The 21,747-nt window shown below is 45.9% G+C and overlaps 1 protein-coding gene across 2 annotated transcripts in view; it reads left to right on the plus strand.

The window, feature by feature from the left end:
* LOC141074257 (antizyme inhibitor 2-like) overlaps positions 1-21,747 on the plus strand; it is a 211,896-nt gene that overhangs the window by 30,483 nt on the left and 159,666 nt on the right. Inside the window, exon 2 of one of the 2 annotated variants that reach the window (XM_073561876.1) lies at positions 9,189-9,343. In XM_073561876.1, coding sequence (XP_073417977.1) covers positions 9,189-9,343 — 155 coding nt within the window. The remainder of the gene's footprint in view (positions 1-9,188; positions 9,344-21,747) is intronic. The other variant, XM_073561877.1, reaches the window with a different exon arrangement.

Here is a 21,747-nt window from a genome sequence, read left to right on the forward strand (position 1 = left end):
CCTCCTTCCTCCATCCCTCTCTCAGGGATCCTCACTCCACTCTCCACTCTGACTGACTCCTCACTCACTGACTGACTGACTGAAATCCTAAACCTTCCCACTCTTTTATGTATTCTAACTCCACCCGCCTCCCAGCACGTTTCGTGTTCCAAGCAGGGAGCCACCAAAGGTGCTCTGCTACACTCCAAGCAGGGAGCCACAATGTGGCTTTGCTGAACTACTGTGTTGTGTGGGATGCAAGTGTTGGAGCATGGTCAGGAGCCTCCAACTTACCTGGATGGTGGGGCACCACACCTCAGTAGGAGGTGCAGTACCTCTGTGGCAACTGAACCCTCAGGGAAGCCACATTCAACTTTTGCGATTCTCGCTTCGTTGCCTTCGAACCTTTGCGTAAAGCCTCTACATACTTCCTGTAATGAGTCTTTATGTGCCTCAAATCCAAGTCTGATAGACTCAGTTGGGGCTTTGCAAAAGTTGGTTATAAAACCCTCCGTAGCTAGTTTTTCTGATTTTAAGAAATTATCTAAGTTGACTGGGTTGGATGGAGGATGTACCAAATACAAAGACTCCAGACATCCTTTTTTAGGTTGCGGTTTAGTTGGGCTATTAGTAGGAGAGTCATTTCCAGACATGTTATTTTCTCCTGAGTTACTCTCCCCTGTCCCTTTTCTTTTATGTGATTGGGAGCGATCCATCATTTCCCCCTGTGATGCCTGCTCCCCAAAGAGGGTCTCTGTAGATTTAACAACTTGTAAGGGACATTGGGTCCCACTTTGAGAGTCAGAGCTCAAAGATCTCTGATCCAGTACCTCTTGTACCATTCTACTGTTTGGTACTATAGGGGGAAGGTTAGCTGTAATATTTCCATTCTTAATAGGAGATCTAGACCTAAAAGAACTAGCAGAGTTCCAAGGTCCCAAAGCTGATTTCATAATAGGAGGGTCTCTAGTTTTTTGAGCCCTGAGGGTGGACGAGTCTCCTTTTTTTAAAGACTTGGTCTTTGCAGACCCAGCTTCCATTTGTAAAGATCGTCTAATATGTTCCTCAAAGGAACTAGTCAGGAGAGTCTACAAAATGACTTTTAAGCGAAACAACCAGAGTAAGGCTGACTAATATAGATGAGTCTGCTCAACATTTACAACTAGTTGTTAGCTTTTAATTCAACTACTCCTTTATGATGTCACTAGTTTATAGAATTGTTTATGCAGGATATATAGTATTTAAATAATGTAAATTAGATACATGTAAACACAGGTCAACAGGATGTTCTCAGATGTGCATGCAGAAGTCACTTGTATGATGCAAGGATTAACAATACAGCTACTATCTGTAGTTAATACTGTTTAAGCTATGTAATTTAGGACCAAGAATACACAGGTCAAAGAGGTGCTCCCAGGCAGCTTACAATACCTACTTATATAATTGAAGTGAACAATATAGCTATTGAATGTCATAGACTGCGAGAAAGAGAATTATGATATGCCATGGACTTCTATGCCCCCCACCCTGGATCTGCCCCCATCCCCATCACCATTAACCTTCCCTATGCTATGGACTTCTATAGCCCCATTCTGGATCTGCCCCCATCCATTGCTCTTACAGCCCTCATCCTGGATCTGCCCCCATCCCTCCCATCCACCTTCCCTATGCCATGGACTTCTATAGCCCCATCCTGGATCCGTCCCCATCCCCTCATCCACCTTCCCTATGCCATGGACTTCTATAGCCCCATCCTGGATCTGCCCCCATCCACCTTTCCTACAGCCCCTACCCAACATCCCTACAGTCCCTATCCCTATTCCCTTTTGTGCACTTGCTTTGGCAAAACTAATGTGTATTTAGTCCTGCCAATAAAAATTATTTGAATTTGACTGCAATAGGTATTGTTAAAGTAATGTAAGTTAAGTTCAGGCAGTCAGACACCAACAAGTTGCCCTCAGATGTGAGTGCAGTGTTCACTGGTATGGGTTAAAGCGTTATCCAAAGCTTAATATTGTAGCAAGTGAAGAGGTGTCAATAGGATGCTTAAGGCCCCTTCACATTTAGCGATGCACCAGCGATCCCGACCACGATACGACCTGGTCAGGATCGCTGGTGCATCGCTAAATGGTCGCTAGTGAGCTGCCAAACAGGCAGATCTCACTAGCGATGCAGCAGCGGTTGGCGGTCGTACTTACCTTTCAGACGCGGCGAGGGTGTCCGTCTTCCGCCTGCATCCATGGCTCGCTCGTCGGCGCCAGCAGGAAGCCGACGGCGAGAAATGGACCAGGCCGATCTCGCGCGATCAGCGATAGCCAGCGGGGGAGCCGGTCGGAAGTAAGTATCACATGTAGCGATATCGCTAGCAATATTGCTGCTGCGTCCCAAAATCGGTGACGCTTTAGCGATATTGCTAGCGATATCGCTATGTGTAAAGCCCCCTTTAGATCCCTGTATAGCTTATAATCCCACCTATTGTCCTCAGGTGTCAATATTATTTCTATTGATCCAGGTCCTTTCACAGCTCCCAAATTCTTACAGGCACAGTGTCACCAGATAGACAGGGGTTCAAAAACACACTCCTACCCGATACTCAATGCAGTAGGATAATATATAATAATGTTTTCTGTGATAGTGCTTCCCCTGTTGTGCCCACAGGGGATCAGTCTGGCACAACTCTCTCCCCTCAGCAGCAGCTGCACGGCCAAAACTCAGCCCGCTCTGTATCCTCTGTATTATGCCAGCGCCGATTATCTTCTCTCTGTGGACCCAACTTCTGGTGTTGCCCCCCCGTTACCATGATGTCCGCTTCACAGCTGCAGTGATGAGGCGAGCGGTCCACTTCCTCCCCCTCTCTGTCAGTTCTCCGCCTCTCTCCTGCGCTCCTCTTCAGTAGATGGATTCTGTTCTTACCACTTCACTTTCCCGCCTACCGATGATGGCGGGAATAGACTCCGCCCACCGGCCAGTCACCTCCGGTTTCCTCGCCGTGCTTCAGCTGGATGACTGCGTCTTCTCCTCTCACCGTGGGGTTGGCTTCCCGTCTGCTCATGGGACATGCAATGCAGACCGCTCCTGCCACTGTTGTGTGAGGTAACACTTCAGCTGTTACTGAGGCGTTTCCCGCCTTTTCTGCTGCCTTTTACCGCTAATGTTCAGAGGCTGTATTATTCAGAATATCCTCTCAAATTCTTCAAAAATTTGGTCAATTGATCCTGGCATGTGCTGGAATAATTTTCTCAGGAATTTTTGTGTAAATGACTGCTATTGTGCTTGTAAGGTCACTTTGTTGAGGCAGCTGTGCAGGAGCTCAGCGCTCAGGCTGCCACCATCCTCAGCGCTCAAGTCATGCCCCCCTTCAGGCTCCATTTTCGACCCGGTGACAAAAATGACAAGGCAGATGCGCTTTCTCGGTCCCTGCAGTCACCAGAGGCGGAGGAGGCTCCGTCGCACATCATCGATCCTGCCAGATTCATCACGATAGCTCCCGTGAGTCTTCTTCCCGTCTCGCCAAGCAAGACCCTTGTCCCGCAAGACAGAAGGGTAGAAGTGCTACGCTGGGGTCACTCCTCCAAGATTGCAGGACATGTTGGTACCAACAAGACTCTCGCTCTTCTTTCCCGCTATTACTCATGGCCTTCCCTCCATCAAGATGTGTTGGATTTTGTAGCCTCCTTCTCGACCTGCGCAAGAAACAAGGTGCCAAGAAGGTTGCCCTCCGGCCTCCTACATCCGTTGCCTGTTCCTGAGGCTCCTTGGCAACACATCGCCATGGATTTTGTTACTGACTTGCCCCACTCCTCCAAATGCACAACTATCTTGGTGGTAGTAGATCGGTTTTCTAAAATGTCCCATTTCGTTCCATTGCCTGGTTTGCCCATGGCCCCTGAATTGGCCAAGATCTTCATTCATCAGATTTTCAGATTACATGGGCTCCCTCAGCGGATCATGTCTGATCGCGGGGTACTCCCGATTCTGGAGTGCACTCTGTAAACTCTTGGACATATCTCTGGATTTTTCCTCCACCTATCACCCACAGACCAACGGGTAAGTCGAACGAATTAACCAAGTCTTGACCTCTTACCTATGCAACTTTTCTAATGCCCATCAAGATAATTGGGTAGCTCGTCTTCCTTGGGCAGAGTTCGCCCATAATAATCATTCTAGTGAATCTACCACTAAGTCCCCGTTTTTTGTGATCTCTGGTCAGAACCCGGGTGTACCTCTTCTTATATCTTCATCCTCTGGCATACCCGCTGCTGATGCCCTCTCCCAAGAGTTTTCCCAATTCTGGAGGGAGACCAAGGAAGCCCTCGTACAGGCCGCAGTCCGGATGAAAAGACATGCCGACAAGAGGCAGAGGGATCTCCGACCATACCATCCTGGAGACAAAGTCTGACTTTCGACCAAACATATTCGCTTGAAAATCCCTTCCTTACAAGCTGGGTCTCCGGTACATCGGTCCCTTTGAGATTCTTGGATGCATCAACAGCGTGGCCTATAAATTGAGGCTGCCTGCTTCACTCCAGGTCCCTAACGCCTTCCATGTCTCACTCCTGAAACCGGTCATCCTCAATCGGTATTGCCCTGCACCTTCCGTTGATCCTCGGCCAGTAGGGTCCGATGATGTTTTTGAAGTGAGAAATATTTTGGCCATGAAGAGGGTTCGGGGAAAGACCTTCTTTCTTATCGATTGGAAAGGGTTCGGTCCTGAGGAGAGGTCTTGGGAGCCTCAAGAGAACGTTGATGCTCCTCACATTCTGGACAAATTCTTGGCCAATCTCAGGAGGAGGAGACGTAAAGGAGGGGGTACTGTCATGCCGGCGCCCGCACCCGCTATCATTCCAGCTGCCGCCGCTCCCAGGTGCTCCCCTCTGCCCCCCGCTCACCGCTCCATGTGCCGCGCTGCTCTCCCAGTCTCCCGTCCTGCCGCCCGGAGGATCCAGCATGGTGTCTCCTCTCCCTCCTGGTTCCGTCCTGCTCCAGCCATGTGCATGTGCCTTAGGTCGCGGGTGCGTGCTCCTCTCTCCTCTTAACCCCTTCTGCACCTTCCCAGAGGAGTGAGCGCTCCAATCAAGCACCAGCACAGGATATATCAGGCGGATCCTCCATCATGGAGGCGCCTGATTACCGTGTTCATATTGTACACTACTCTGGCCCGTCCTGACTACCTGTTCCTGACTACCTGCTCCGTGCTCTGTCCTGACTACCTGTTCCTGACTACCTGCTCCGTGCTCCATCCTAGCTACCTGTTCCTGACTACCTGTCCCGTCCGATCCACCAGCCCCGTCCTGACCTCAGTTTCATTACGTTCCTGAATCCTTGCCTCCAGCCAGGTCACCCGTCTTGGTAGCCTCATCTCCCCAGCCCCAGTTGGGCTCACTTGTTCCCTCTTGAACCGTCCCTCTTGGTACCAGCTGTCACGGTATTTGACTCCCTCGGGTCTGCCCCTAACGATCTTTGTAGAGGAGTCGGCACCACCTAGTCCACTTGCTCATGGGAGCTTCAGTGCCACGACCCAGAGGGTCCACTCTTGCAGCACGTCATTCCCTAGACGTCACACTTTCTAAAAACTGCACACCTCAAGGTGATCAAAACCACATTCAAGAAGTTTATTAACCCTTTACATGATTCACAAGAACTAAAGCAATGTGGAAGGAAAAAATGAACATTTTACTTTTTTCACAAAAAATTTACTTTAGACTCAAACTTTTTTATTTTCACAAGGGTAACAAGAGGAAATGGACCACAAAATTTGTTGTGCAATTTCTCCTGAGTACACCGCTACCCTGTATGTGGGGAAAACCCACTGTTTAGGTGCATGGCAGGGCTCAGAAGGGAGTGAGCACCTTTTGTCTTTTTGAACCCAAAATTGGCTGGAATCAATGACCGGCGACATGTCATGTTTGGAGACCCCCAGATGTACCTAAACAGTGTAAACCCCCCAATTCTAAGTCCAACCCTAACACATCCCTACTCCTGACCCTAATCCAAACCCTAACCCTTATCCCACCCCTAACTCTAACCACAACGAAAACCCCAACTCCAACACCACCCTAACCCCAACCGTAACCCAACACAACCCTAACCTCAACACCACAACCATAACCCCAACACCACATCCATAACCCCAAGACAACGCTAACACTAGCCCCAACCCTAACCCTAGCTCTAACCCCAACCCTAACTCTAGCACAAACCTAACCCTAGCTCTTAACCCAACCCTAACCCTAGCCCCAACCCTAATCCTAGCCTCAATCCTAACCCTAGCTCTAACCCCAACCCTAACCCTAGCTCCAACCCCAAGACAAGGCTAACACTAGCCCCAACCCTAACCCTAGCCCCAACTCTAGCCCAAAACTAACTTTAGCTGTAACTCCAACCCAAACTCTAACTCTATTGGAAAAATGGAAATAAATACATTTTTTTTATTTTGTTATTTTTACCTAAAGGGGTAATAAAGGGGGGGTTTATTTACTATTTTTTATTTTGATCACTGTGATAGGGTCTATCACTGTGGTCAAAATGAACCAATAGGAGAAATCTCCTATTGTTGCCAGGTGCCAGACGGCCGATCTTGGAGGGCGCACTGCGCATGTGCCCACCATTTTCATCCTGGAAGAAGGCGCCGAGGGCCGTGGGACAAAGCCGGAGGGACCGGGGAACACTGGACGAACCGCGTGGGCTCAGGGGACCCCATTTCTTTCTCCTCTGATGTGCTAGATCATATCACAGGAGAGGGAAATAAATGGGAAATAAGACTTTTTTTGGCGGTTGCCGTTATTCCGTGAATAACGGCGATGGCAACGCTGGGGACGGCCCAGCCTGAATCATGTTCTCCAGGGTCTCAGCTACCCGCAGTAACCGACACCACAGAGATTTTCTGATGCTGGGGGGCGCTATAAACTTATTTCTCAGTGCTGTTAAAAAGTGGTGCTGAGGAATAAGTACCCTTAACTGCCGCTGTTAAAAGGCATATCTGCAGTCGTAAAAGGGTTAAAATTAGTCTTCATGAGGTGGCCGAATAGTAGGTGTCATGATCTGAAGTGATCTGACAGTTTTAAATCACTGGGTGAACTTTTTTTACTTTGGAAAGTTCCAAGGTGTCTTGACTGTCCCCGGTGGTGGTTTTGATATTGCACTTTAGGTTTTGTGCACTTAATCATGTATCAGGTGTTACACCCTATAAAGGTGTGCTAGAGGTGTGCAATCACTGCCTGTGATATTGTGAGTTTGTGTTCACTCTGTTTTTGGAGAGCCTGGAGGAAGGATGGAGCTGGTGAGGAGTCCTGCGCAGCTTAGCCAGGGGGGATGTGTTTCAGCTATGGTGTCTGGACGAAGGGCTGGCATGGCGTGGTGGAGTCGCAGTGATGGTGTCAGCGGGAAGTGTCTGCATGGGCTGGTGGAGTGGCGACTATGGAGAGTGGCACTCACCATGTGGGACTTGGCCGCTGAGCTGGACTCAAGCATGCTCGACTTCGTGTCAGCAGCTGAACTCATCCTTGGGACTCTGGTTCTAAGCAGCTGCAACTGGTGTTGGACTCTGCTCCAAGGCTGCACTAAGGTGAAGGGTCCTGTTATGGTGATGGATCCAGGTGGAGGAGAAGATGCACTCAGGTGGAGGGCTCTGTTGCTAGGAGCGCACGCAACAGAGCAAAGCTAAGTGGTGTTTCCCCTGTATTGTCTCTTTCCTCATGTGTGTTATTAGTGCAGTGGTGGGATTAGTCTCCGCACCGACCCATTCCCTAGTGAGGGTTTAGGGTCAGGGCGAGCTAGGGCGTTGAGGTACGCGTGCGGCGCCCGGTGCGAAACCGGCATAGGGAACGTTAGGAGTGCAGGGACACTGGCTCAGGGGAGCTCAGGAGGTCTCCAATTCCCTTTTCCCTATTTCAGGGCCCACCATTGTTAAAGTTTCCCAGGTTCCCCCTTTATTATTTAAATGCGCCTTACTGGAGGCGGGGTTTCCAGATTTATTGTATAACGTGTAATACCAAAATTTGCCATGTGGAGGCGGCGTATCCACCTGCATGTTTTATTATTTAAATGCGCCCCACTGGAGGCGGAGTATCCAGGGTCACGTGTGTTATGGGTTCGCCTTGCGGCATCATCTGCGTCCTGACACACGTGATCATGACAGTAGGTTTATGCACAAATGCAATCCTCTGGAAGATCCTACACCTTGAGGTTCAAGGGACTCCAGAGGTACCTGCAGCTTCAAGTATTCGTTTGCTGCTTTGTAATGGTATTTTAGCAGCTCCTCTCTTAATCTGATGAATTTTTCTGGCAGAAACCTTTCTCATTATGCCTTTATCTGCACGTACCTGTCTGTGCTCTGTATCAGCCACAAATCTCATCACAATATGATGATCACGTTTACATTTTCGTTAAATAACTAAAGTTTTCATATCTTGTCCAAGACATTGCACTATATGATGCTTTTGGCAGCAGAGAGATCCTTTTTCTTTCCCATATTGCTTTAAACCTGTGGCCTACTTAATAATGTGGAACACCCTTCGTAAGTAGTTTTCCTTTATTGGGTTCACCTGGCAAACTAATTATCACAGGTGTTTGAGATGGATTTCAGTGATGCAAAGAGCGATGAGACCATCGCTCTTACCATACCATCCCATACCAAACCATACCATCCATAAGTTTAAATGAAAACACATAATTACATATTTATGACACTTAAATCTAATTTGCATAATGTAATTTGGAACACGATGTATGGTTGTTGTAGTAGCCGACTGTATTTCACAATTCTCTTATAATAGAATAACTAGGGCTGCATGAATAGGCTGCCACCACGCCAGTCCTCCTTTCTGGAGTCTTAAAAAGGGGAGAAGAAACCCTAGTCTCATGAGGTATGGGGAAGCCAGATATGGGTCTACAGTGCTCCATTTGTGCTTATCAATACCTGCTCCTCAGCAATATGCTACTCGTTTTACCTCTCTGATATAGAAACTACTGTATACAGCATGTTGGTGACTGCAAAAAAATGGCATGGCGGGCTATCCCTGCACACCTGGTAAAAGATTAATGTTGCAACCCCTTAAATACCATATTTAAAGAACAATTATAGAAGTAAAGATTGCTTAATACTTTCTTGATTATTTTGTAATGTCTCTATTAAATCACTTTTGCCAAAAGACTGTGGATTAGATCTTTGTATATCACCTGCATAATATTTCCTTTTATTTCTCATGAAGCAGCCAAAGAGCACCTTATACATGGGAAGAATGATGGAGAAGTGGATATTACTTGGAATGGTACAACTAATAAACTTAGTAGTGTGACTGTTATGGATGAAGACATGTCTGTCTGGGAGTTCATCAAGAATAAAATAAATAGTAGTTTTGTACAGGTAAGTTATAGCCATATTTCTTCCAACTATCAAAATGTAGACTCCTTTATGGGGATGTTTAAAGGGAATCTGTCACCTATTTTTCGGCCTATGAGCTGCCGGCACCGACATCAGGGGCTTATCTACAGCCTTCTGTAATGCTATAGATAAGCCCCCGATGTAACCTGAAAGATAAGAAAAACGAGTTAGATTATACTCACCTGGGGGGGGGGGGGGGCGGTCCAGTGCAGTGGGTGTCGCGGTCCGGCGCCTCCAATCTTCTAGCGATGACATCTTACTCCTTACTTCTGCCAAAGGCGTACTTTCTCTGCCCTGTTGAGGGCAGAATAAAGTACTGCAGTGCGCAGGCCCTGGACCTCTCTGACCTTTCCCGGCGCATGCGCACTGCAGTACTCTGCTCTGCCCTCAACAGGGCAGATAAAGTACACCTGCGCAGGTGCCACGGCTGAAGTAAGAAGGAGGACGTCATCGCTAGAAGATGGGAGGCGCTGGACCGGACCACACGACACCCATCGGACCACATCGGACCCTGGGGTGAGTATAATCTAACTAGTTTTTCTTCTCTTTCAGGTTACATCATGGGTTTAGCTACAGCATTACAGAATGCTGTAGATAAGCCCCTGATGGTGGTGGCCGCATCTCATAGGGCAAAAATGAGGTGACAGATTCCCTTTAAGTGCAATATAAAATGATACTACAATATGACAATACGTAAGAGAACAAATCTGTACTTTGAGATAGAAGTTGGTTCACAACAATCAAGTCCTACCCCTAGTATATATTTAACCCCTTAAAGAAATCCAATATGCCTTATTACTCCGGTCATAAACGGTCCTTATACCTCAGCATCATTTTTTACGTCACTTAGAAATAAGTGAATAGTGCCCCATTGCAGGTTCCAACTGACTGGTTGTCAGCTGTACATTACAGCTGATGCCCTGCTGCATCGGCCATGGTCATTTAAAGGGAATCTTTCACCCATTTTTAGTGATATCATGTAAAGATATCATTCAATTTTGTGTGTCACATAAGGATTCTATTAGGACTTTTGGTTCCCCCCTGACCTCGCAGCTTTGATGCATAAATACCTTATTTATCTCGGTTGAGATGTATGTAAATTGCCGCGATGCAGTGCGGTCCGGTCCAATGGGCGGGGCTTATTTGCCTTCTCCACCCTCTCCCTGTCTTGCTCTACTCATTTCTTCATTCTTCTTCCTGTGTTCACGTAGTGTTTCTGCGCTTGCGCATTGAAAAGGCCTCCGGCGCTTGCGCAGTATGTTTTGCCCAACTGTGGGCAAAGCATATAATCGGTACTGCGTACGCGCCGGTATTTTTTAGCATGCATCCGGCGTCCAGGAAGAGTGTCTTGCATGTGAAGACTTCCGGGGCATAGATTGCGCTGAAAAATACCGGAACATGCGCAGTACTGATTATATGCTTTGCCCACAGTTGGGCAAAGCATACTGCGCAAGCGCCGGAGGCCTTTTCAATGCGCAAGCGCGGAAAAACTACCGCATCTGTGATATACACAGATGAAGTTACGATCAGCAAGCCGAGGGGGCGGAGGGAAGGTGAATAAGCCCCGCCCATCGGACCAGACCGCAGCGATTTACATACATCTCAACCAAGATTAAGGCTACGTTCACACGTAGCGGAACTCTCGCGAAAGTTAAAATCGAATTTTAAATTCCCGCGATTTTCCCACGGAAAAACTAGCGATTTGCAAGCGTAATTAGCTTGCAGAATGCTAGCGTTTTCCAAGCGATCTGGAGCATCGCTTGGAGAACTAATTGACAGGTTGGTCACACTCTTCAAACACAGTGTCTGACAAGTGTGACCAACTTTTTACTACTGATGCTGCCTATGCGGCATCAGTAGTAAAGAATAAAATGTAAAAAATAATAAAAAAAAATAAAAAATAAAAAATATTGTTATTCTCACATTCCGGCGTCCCGCGCAGCCTTCCTGCCTCTCTCCATGCTCCCTGTCCCAGTAATCCTTTGCGTGAATGACCGCGAGCCGTCGCGCTCCTGCAAGATCTCGACATCATCGCGGTCATTCTCGCAAAGGATTACTGGGACCGGGAGCATGGAGAGAGGAGGGAAGGCTGCGCGGGACACCTGGGGCTCACAGGTGGAATTGATCCTAGGGACCCTTCCTACAGCTATATGCAAATAACTTAGCCGTTATCCCCGATATAGGGGTGTGTCGATTGTAAAACACAGGCAGCTCCTGCACATCTACTGTGCACATACCATAACTGGGATGCACAATTACGGTAGTTTGCATTAAAGGGTTCTTTGATGAAAGCAAGTTATCACCGATCCACAGGTTAGGTAGGCAATAACTTATTGATTGGAGGAATCCGACCATTGGAAACCGCACCGATCGGAAGAATGGGGAACTTTTATCCCTGACAGGACACTTATATCCCCATTTTAAAATGGAGCAGCAGGTGGGATGTCTGACCGCAGCTCCATTCATCCTCTTTGGGGGCTTCCAGAGAAAACCAAGTGTAGCCCCTTTGGAAATGAATGGATCAGTGGTTGAGTCATACATGCTGCTCCATACTAACGGATAAAAATTGCACATTCTCCAGATTGGTGCAGGTCTCAGCAGTCGGACCCCCAGAAATCTATAACTTATCACTTATCCTTTGGCCACGTTCACACGTTCAGTATTTGGTCAGTATTTTACATCAGTATTTGTGGAGGTAACTATTTAGGGAGGGCTAAATTAACCCTTCACGGTTGATCCAGTGATTTCCAAATTAATCCACAGAGTGTTGCTAGCAACTGGGAATGACCACACGGAGACTGTGGTCTCTGTACGGAAGGATCGAGACAGATCACTAGTTCCCTTTATTTTAGCCACTTCTTTTATAATCTTTTGCTTAAATTATGCAAAGTTCTCAACTACCAATAGCATCATTTCACTTTATAAGCCAATAATATTGCAATAAAACCGGAAACTGCATATATGTCCATATCCAAACAGCATAGAAAGTAGTATATTGGTATATTCTTCAGAGTTCTACACCCCCGGTTCCCTTATCTTGCACCTGATGGGAACAGTCTGGTTTCATGACAGCCTGAACTTTTTCATCCTAATTACAAAAATTTATCTTACAGCAACAAAAATGGAGAAACAAAACCTTCAGAGAAATGGAGAAATGAAACTTCAGCTCTGATTTTAGTTTTAACCCTTCACAGGTGTGTTTTTTCAAGCAAGTGAGCGACTCCACCGGTAAAACCAGGGGAAGAGTCTTGATGAGATCATTTGCATATTCCCAGTGCCTTCTGGGATAAGTGAAGAGTCTCCGCGAGCTCAACGATCACTGGGTTTTGGCCGTTGCAGCTGAAAAGAGGAAATCGGAAAAACCACGCGCCTATTGGCGCGCGAATTTTGGCTCATCTTTCATCGTTTTTAAGAAATCTCAAGATGGAAGAGGCCAGGAGCCATTTGGTGAGCTGCATTTCTTGCTACATGTTCACAGATTTACCAGTGGAAAAGCCAAACTTCACATGCCACAAATGCAAGCTTGTGTCCCTGTTGGAGGAAAAGTTGCAAAATCTCGAAGAGAGGTTAGCTACGTTGAAGATCATTAAGGAAGGTGAAGAGTTCTTGGACAGAGCAGAATTATCTCTTCATGTTACAGAAAGAGAAGAAATTCGAAGTGCACCTGAAGAAACAGAGGAATGGAGACATGTGACCCAGAGAAGCAGGAGGATCAGGAGGCAGTCAGCACCCATACTGCTCAGAAACCAGTACCAGGCTCTCACGCAGGAAAACGATGAAGAAATACATCAGGATAAGACTTTGCCAACAAACAGCAACCTTGTACGCCTTCAGAGTCCTCCTGGATGGAGAAAGAAAAATGTTGTGAAGAAGAAACGGAGAGTGGTGGTCATGGGGGATTCCCTGTTGAGAGGAACAGAGGCCGCTATCTGCAGACCGGATATAACTTCAAGAGAAATGTGCTGTCTTCCAGGTGCAAAAATTAAAGATGTGTCTGACAGGATATCAGGACTCTTCAGACCTACAGATGACTACCCATTCCTGCTACTACATGTGGGGACAAATGACACCGCAAGAAACGACCTGGAAACCATCTGCAGAGACTTTGAAGACTTAGGCAAGAAAGTGAAAGAACTGGGAGCGCAGGTGGTCTTCTCTTCCATCCTCCCAGTGGATGGCCATGGAACAAGGAGGTGGAATAAGATTCTGCAGGTGAACAACTGGCTACGTCGATGGTGCCGTCAGCAACGATTTGGATTTCTGGATCACGGAGTGAACTACTTATACGATGGACTACTTGCTAGAGATGGGGTGCACCTTACGAAGACTGGAAAGCATGTATTTGGAAGTCGCCTTGCTACACTTGTAAGGAGAGCTTTAAACTAGAACAACATGGGAAGGGAAGCAAAAGACCAGAAAAAGCCATACACCTGACAAATGCTATTGAGAACTCTGCTATTAGAAGTGGAAAGGAAGAACAAAGACGAAAGAATCTAATTAATAAAAATATTGGAGAAAGAGAAACCAATCACAAACTAAAATGTTTCTATACTAATGCACAAAGCATGGGCAACAAACAAGGAGAATTGGAACTACTAACACAGGAAAAGAAATATGATGTCATTGGAATCACTGAAACTTGGTGGGACAATACACATGATTGGAATACAAGACTAGAAGGATACAACTTATTTGCAAGAAACAGACTTGATAAACGAGGAGGGAGTGTTGCATTGTATGTTAGAAACGCGTATATCTGCACAGAGATTGAAGCTTCAGAGACTGGGAGTTCTGTGGAAACTGTTTGGGTAAGAATACAAGGACAGAACAATGGAAAGGACACCATTGTAGGCATTTACTACAGGCCGCCTGTGCAAGCTGAAGATATGGATGAACTCTTTATGCATCAAATGGCCAAGTTCTCCAAAAAATATGACATAGTTGTCATGGGAGATTTCAACTATCCAGACATTTGTTGGGAATCTCTCTCAGGCAAAACTAACAGGTCAAGGAAATTCTTATCCTCTCTTGCTGACAACTTTATCTTCCAAAAGGTAGGGGAGAAAACAAGGGGAACTGCTACCTTGGATCTAATCCTTATAAACAGGGAGGAAATGGTTGAGGAGGTAAAAGTGGCTGGAACCCTAGGAGGTAGCGACCATGCTATTTTAGAATTTTGGATAACTAGAGGCGGAAGACCTGTGAAGACTCAGACGTCAAGGTTAGATTTCAGAAAGGCAGATTTTAAGGGATTCAGAAAGATAATTGGAGGGATCCAATGGCTGGATATCCTTAAAGACAACAATGTCCAGGAAGGATGGGAAATCTTGAAAAATGAAATTCTCAAAGCACAGTTGTTAACAATTCTGAAAAGAGGGAAGAATAGGAAGCATTTAAGGAAACCAGGATGGGTGAACACAGAACTTAAGCACATGCTAAAAAGGAAGAAAAAAATGTTTATAAAATGGAAAGAGGGAGGCATATCTAAAGAAGAATATAATGCTGTCTGCAGAACCTGCAGGGCACAAATCAGATTAGCTAAAGCTGAAAATGAATTGAAGCTTGCAAGAGATGTCAAAAGTAAAAGAAAAGTCAAAGATGCTATAGGATTTTTACAGGATGAAAATGATGAAATGGTAAGACAGGATGTTGAGAAGGCTGAACTTTTAAATTCCTATTTTGCATCTGTTTTCTCTCAGAAAGGAAATGTAACACCAACTGTTATTCACTGTCCTATTAAGGGAATAGAAGAATCCAGGATATCTATAAACAGAAAGATAGTGAGGAAACACTTAGCTAACCTAAATGAATTCAAGTCTCCAGGTCCAGATGAATTACACCCCAGAGTACTGAAGGAGATAGCAGAAGAAATTTTTGAACCCCTCTCCATAATCTTTGAAAATTCTTGGAGAACAGGAGAAGTGCCAGAAGACTGGAGAAGAGCAAATGTTGTTCCTATCTTCAAAAAGGGGAAGAAGGTGGACCCAGGCAACTATAGGCCGGTGAGTCTGACTTCTATACCAGGAAAGATCTTTGAACAAATTATTAAACATGTATGTCAATACCTGGATAAGAATGAAGTGATCAAACAGTCAGCATGGGTTTGTAACTAATAAGTCATGTCAGACTAACTTAATTTCCTTCTATGACGGTATAACTGATTGGGTGGATCAAGGAAATGCTGTAGATATAGTATATCTTGACTTCAGCAAAGCATTTGACAAAGTCTCTCATACTATCCTTATTGAAAAAATGACTAAGTATGGAATGGACAAGGCAACTGTTAGGTGGATTCATAACTGGCTCAGTGATCGGACCCAAAGAGTGGTCGTAAATGGCTGCACATCCAGTTGGAAGAATGTCTCAAGTGGGGTACCACAGGGCTCTGTCCTGGGCCCTGTATTGTTCAACATCTTTATCAATGATTTAGATGAAGGAATTGAGGGTAAACTGATTAAATTTGCTGATGACACAAAGCTAGGAGGGATAGCTAATACTAGAGAAGAGAGAGAGAGGATTCAAAAAGATTTAAATAAACTGGAGAAGTGGGCAGCAACTAACAGAATGGTTTTTAACAGGGAGAAATGCAAAGTACTACATCTGGGCAATAAAAATGAAAAAAGCATATATAGAATGGGAGGAATAGGGCTAAGTGACAGCACATGTGAAAAAGACTTGGGTATACTAATAGATCACAGACTGAATATGAGTCAACAGTGTGATGCAGCAGCAAAAAAGGCAAATGCAATTCTAGGATGTATTAACAGAAGCATACAGTCTAGATCACGTGAAGTCATTATTTCCCTCTACTCCTCTTTGGTCAGACCTCATCTGGAATATTGTGTCCAGTTTTGGGCACCACATTTTAAAAAAGACATCAACAAACTGGAGCAAGTTCAGAAAAGAGCGACCAGAATGGTGACCGGTCTGCAAACCCTGTCTTATGAGGAAAGGTTGCAGGATTTGGGAATGTTTAGTTTGCAAAAGAGAAGACTGAGAGGAGACTTAATAGCTGTCTACAAATATCTAAAGGGCTGTCACATTGTAGAAGGATCAACTTTATTCTCATTTGCACAAGGAAAGACTAGAAGCAATGGGATGAAACTGAATGGGAGAAGACACAGATTAGATATTAGAAAAAACTTTTTGACAGTTAGAGTGATCAATGAGTGGAACAGGCTGCCACGAGAAGTGGTGAGTTCTCCTTCAATGGAAGTCTTCAAACAGAGGCTGGACAGACATCTGACTGGGATGATTTAGCGAATCCTGCTTTGAGCAGGGGGTTGGACCAGATGGCCTAGGAGGTCCCTTCCAACTCTACGATTCTATGATTCTAATTTGAGGGCTTAATTGCCTGCCTCTTTGATTACACACATGTGTGGAGTCTCTCGGTTGGTTGAGAATGTTTATAACTAGTCTGCAATTCATTTTGTCTTATTCCTCTGAAGAAGAATCTGTTGTGAGATTCGAAACGTGTAAGGTGTGGGGGTCTTCTTCCCCTTTCTGTTTTTATTATGAAAATATGTGAATAAAGTTTTTCCGTGGATTTTATCAAGTCTTCAGTGCCGGATCTTCCTTCTCTTCTTATGTTTGCTACACATGGTGGTCAGCCATTTGATCCATAGGCATGACCGGCTTACAGGACTATTTTTGGTGACCACAAATCCCTTTCCCTTTTCCTATTTTTCAAGGCCCCTGATTGGCCCCTACAGTAATTATGTCCCCACTTGCCACTAAAAACCAATAATGCATGTTCCTCATACTGACCTCCAAACAGTAATTATGTCACCCCTTTATTTAATAAGATGCCCCTTTATTTAATGTCCCCATCGTGAACCCCAATGTCCACTTTAATAAGGTCCCCATACAGGGCCCCTTCCAGTAATGTCCCCATTCTGGGCCCCTTTATTCAATGTACCCATTTTAGGCCCCTATGTCGCCCCGTCCTGCGCCTCTATGTCCACTTTAATAATGTCCCCATCCTGGACCCCCTATGTCAGTCCATATTTCCACTATCTTGCCCAATCACAGGGGGTGGGATTCTTCTCACCTTCCTGTGCTCCCCGGCGTCCTCTTATGGCTTCATATTCGGTGTGGTCATTAAAATGTTCAACTGCAGGTGTGACAGAGCGCTCTGTTCTGTGACAGGCTGCGTGCTGACGTCATATAGCTGTCTCTTTGTCTGCCGCAAGTTTTTATAGCTCTGCCTGCAAACGTCCAGTTTCCGCTTCTCTCTCTGCCTGCAAATGTGCGGTTTTGGCTTGCAGGCGTGCGTTTTCCGTATCTTGATCTGCCTGCAGGCGTACCTTCGCTGCTTCATGTTCTGTTTTTCTCAGCTTTAGATGCATCTCTTGTTCGGCGAAGGAGGATCTCACTTTGGCCGCTTCGGCACGAGCGACCGCAGCGAGCCCTGCTATTGACGACCTGCTAGAGCTTGCTCCTGACCTCGTTTTGAGTGAGGATGTGCTGTTTCGAGACATTGTGCGTTTAACTGAGTACTGCTGAGTATATTGGCGGGAAACTGAGTCTATGCGCGACGGGCTTCCGTGTGGCTGGAATTATGTAGCACTTCTTGGCAGGCTGCAGTAACATTCTGGGGCTGTATGGAGGCTGCTGTGATACCTGTATGCGGAGCACTGTGGGTGTTATCGGTCCAGTACAGTCTGATCAACTGCAGCCTGTGACCGGCTGTCAGTTTCACTGAAGGCAACTAATCTTTTCTTACTGGGCCCTGGACGCTTGTCCCCTGCGGCTGCATGGTGGCTGCTGTAATACCCATATGCAATACAAAGAGAGAAGAGCCAGCACTGCCAGTGGTCAGAACGCATAACATGAGGTGCATATGCACATATCTTACTGCATTCAAAATGAGACATTTAGCAAAATATTGATCAATATATTGAGCCACCCCGCCACGCCAAGGCAATCTCATATGGGGGGTCCTACTCTACATTTTTATTTATTCACTGTGCCATTGCGGCCTCCTAAATGTTTTAAAAGCAAGACCATATCAAATGCAATCCATACCTGAAGCATATCTGCATCACTCCTGTGCAGCCAGATGGAGCAGGTGCAGATGAAGGCCAACCAGGTCTGAACACAGACATCTCAGGTTTGACCTCCACACACTGCCTGACCAGCAAACACAGATGAAGGGCAATGCAGGCTCAGACATGGATGCAAAAATAAATAAAGCCTGGGGCAGGGCGGGGCTGCCGTGAGTGTGCACAGCAGCCTAGATCAATCACAATAAACACAGAAAAGATAGCGAACATGACCCAGCGTGCACGGCACGTGCATATGCACCTCATGTTATGCGTTCTGACCACTGGCAGTGCTGGCTCTCTCTTTTTATTCCATATGCAATACAGTCTGGGTGATAGCAGTCTCATATAGCCTGTGTAACCACCGCCTGTGACCGGCGGTTCCGTTTTCACTGGGCTCTGGACTCTTGTCCCCTGCGACTGCTGTAATACCCATATGTGGTGCAGTCTGGGTGATAGCGGTCCACACAGGCTGTGTAACCACTGCCTGCGACTGGCGGTCCGTTTTTACTGTTCTACCTTCTTCCACGTATGACGCTGTGTGGATTCCAGCATACGGCTAAAAACTTCATCCACTCCCAGTAAAAAGACTGTATGGGTGCTTAAGTCTATATTTATTGAGATGATGATGAACTTAGTAACGGAGAACAATAATGGTGGATGATATCGGATGATATAGTGGAGGAGATCGGGTAAAAACTACAAAGAAATAGACAGTACAGTACATCAGTACTGGCAGATAACAAAACAGCAGCAGTAATACAGGGTGCTATTACATCAGCATCAGGAGTATTACAGAGGTTGCACAATACAACACATAATGCAGTTAAGAGGATATCTAAGCAAACTTAGGCTGCAGCATTGCACTAACCTAAACAGAGATGCATCTATCTAACAGGCTGTGTAAAGACCATTACATCTAGCTAGCACAGATACATTAAACACATAACTGTATTAAACCCTCACCAGAATCTGCTTGACAGAAGCAGTGAGTTGCAGGGAGCAGGAACACATGTGTGTAACTCAGAGATCCAGGGAGAAATGGCAACAACTTCTCGGGAAACTGAAGGGGTGGTTCTAAACAGAACAAGCTCTTAAAAGGAAGAGGTTTCTAAATTCAGGAAGAGAAAAAGGGGACAACTATGACATCTAATGGTTATAGCTGGTACATCACTTATGAGAATACTTGCTGCACATGAATGGGCAAAACAGACCCCATATAATGCTCCTCCATACAGTATATCATGGGCCCCATATAATGCTCCTCCATACAGTATATCATGGGCCCTACATAATGCTCTTGCATACAGTATATTATGGGCCCCATATAATGCTTCTCCATACAGAAGGTCATGGACCCATATAATGTTTCTCCATACATTAGATCATGAGCCCCATATAATGCTCCTCCATACATTGGATCATGGGCCCCATATAATTCCCCTCCATACAGTAGATCCTGGGCACCATGTAATTATCCATATAGTAGATCATGGGCCCCATATAATTCTCCTCCATACAGTAGATCATGGGCACCATGTAATTCTCCACACAGTAAATCATGGGCCCGATGTAATGCTCATCCATACAGTAGATCATGGGCCCCATACAATACTCCATACAGTATATCATGGGCCCCATATAACAGTCCATACAGTATATAATGGGACCAATATAATGCTGTATACATAAAAAAATCAAATACCTCTCCCATTCCCGCCGCAGGTCCGGTACACTCATTGTCTCTCCTGACTCTGCAGTGCTCAGGACAGAGAGGATGCGTGCACTGTGATGATGTCATTGCACCCTCTGGCCTGAGACATCACAGAGTCAGAGGGTGCTGAAGACACTGCAGCTGCTGGGAACAAGGAGAGGTGAGTATTTGAGAGGAGGGGGCTGGTGCCAGCACTGGCACCAGGCTCCCCTGACTCACGGGTATAATAGTGTGTGTCCCACCCCCCGCTAGCCCAGGGCCTCAGGACTTTCCTGGGTTCACTGGGTGGTGCCGCCGGCCCTGGTTTTTTTTTTTTATTTTCCTTCTCTCTCCTTCTCTCTGGGGCCCACTGGGCATGATCACTTGTGAACATGAAAAACTTTGAGCTAAAGCAACATTTTACTGGAAAAAGGTATATTTTACCTTTACTTTAATTTCAATGAAGCCCTGAAGGGTTATTTAACTTTGTGACAGCAGTTTTGAATACTTTGAGTTGTGCAGTTTTTAAAATAATATGGAAGTTCAGGAAGTCTTCTAGTATAAAGGCCCCATAGGCTATGTTCACACGTTGCAATTTTGCTGCTTTTTTGTGCAAATTTTAAGCTGTGTTTTGCAGTACCAGCAAAAGCAATGAGATTTCAGAAATCTCAGTCACACACATTGGTTTGTTTCCTGTCTAATTTGGAAAACTGCAGCATGTCACTTCTTTCAGCATTTTTTCACCCATAGTAAGCAAAAAGTAAGGGCAGAGACACGCTGGCGTATTTTTCATCCGAGAATCGGATCGTAAAATTTGCCCTGGCCGGCACCTCTCCTGACCCGAGCTTGACAGCTGCATAGTAATCCATCATGCTGTCATGCTCAGGTCAGGAGAGGTGCCGGCCAGTCCGTGCTATGCGATGCGATTATCGCTTGAGAAATTCGGCAGTGTGACTCCAGCCTAAGTGCAAAAACGCAGCAAAAAAGCTCAGTTATCAGGTTTTGCTGCATTTTTGGTGCAAAAAATGCCCATAATCAAGAACGGCAGTGTTTTGGACACAGTTCACCTGCGCTGTGTCCAAACCGCTGTGTTCTACATTAGAAGCACAGTGGATGGGATTTATAGAAATTCCATGCCCACAGCGCTTCTGTTTAATGCTGTGAAAACTCACACGCAATGCGGGTTTAGAAGCCGCAGCATGTCAATTATCTGCAGCGGTGACATTAGTTTTCTCTGCCAGGGCCGTATTTAGAGTTTATGCTGCTCTAGGCACTTTTAGTGCTTCCTCCCACATTGGTGAGTATGATTAATGCAGACACTGTTGGCAGTAACTTAGGCTACTTTCACATCAGTTTTTTGCCATTCTCGGCAGATCCAGCAGTTATTCCGCATCTGCCGCGTAACAGATCACTTATGGCAACACTGCGTTCGACCTCATTCATTCCCTATGGGACTTGTGGACATGTACAGCACTTGCGGTTTTTCCGCGATCTGGTAAATGCGGTACTTGCAGCAACAGGAAAAAAAAACACTACTAGCAGTGTTTTTTTTGTCTCACTGCAAGTTAGACAGCCTCAAAACATGTGGGGATTGTCTGTTTGTTAGGGAATCCCCATGTGTTCAGGCTGTCTAACAACTCCAAGTCATG

The sequence above is a fragment of the Dendrobates tinctorius genome, unplaced genomic scaffold (assembly GCF_039654945.1).
Source record: "Dendrobates tinctorius isolate UK_male_01 unplaced genomic scaffold, ASM3965494v1 ptg000331l, whole genome shotgun sequence".
Lineage (NCBI taxonomy): Eukaryota > Metazoa > Chordata > Amphibia > Anura > Dendrobatidae > Dendrobates > Dendrobates tinctorius.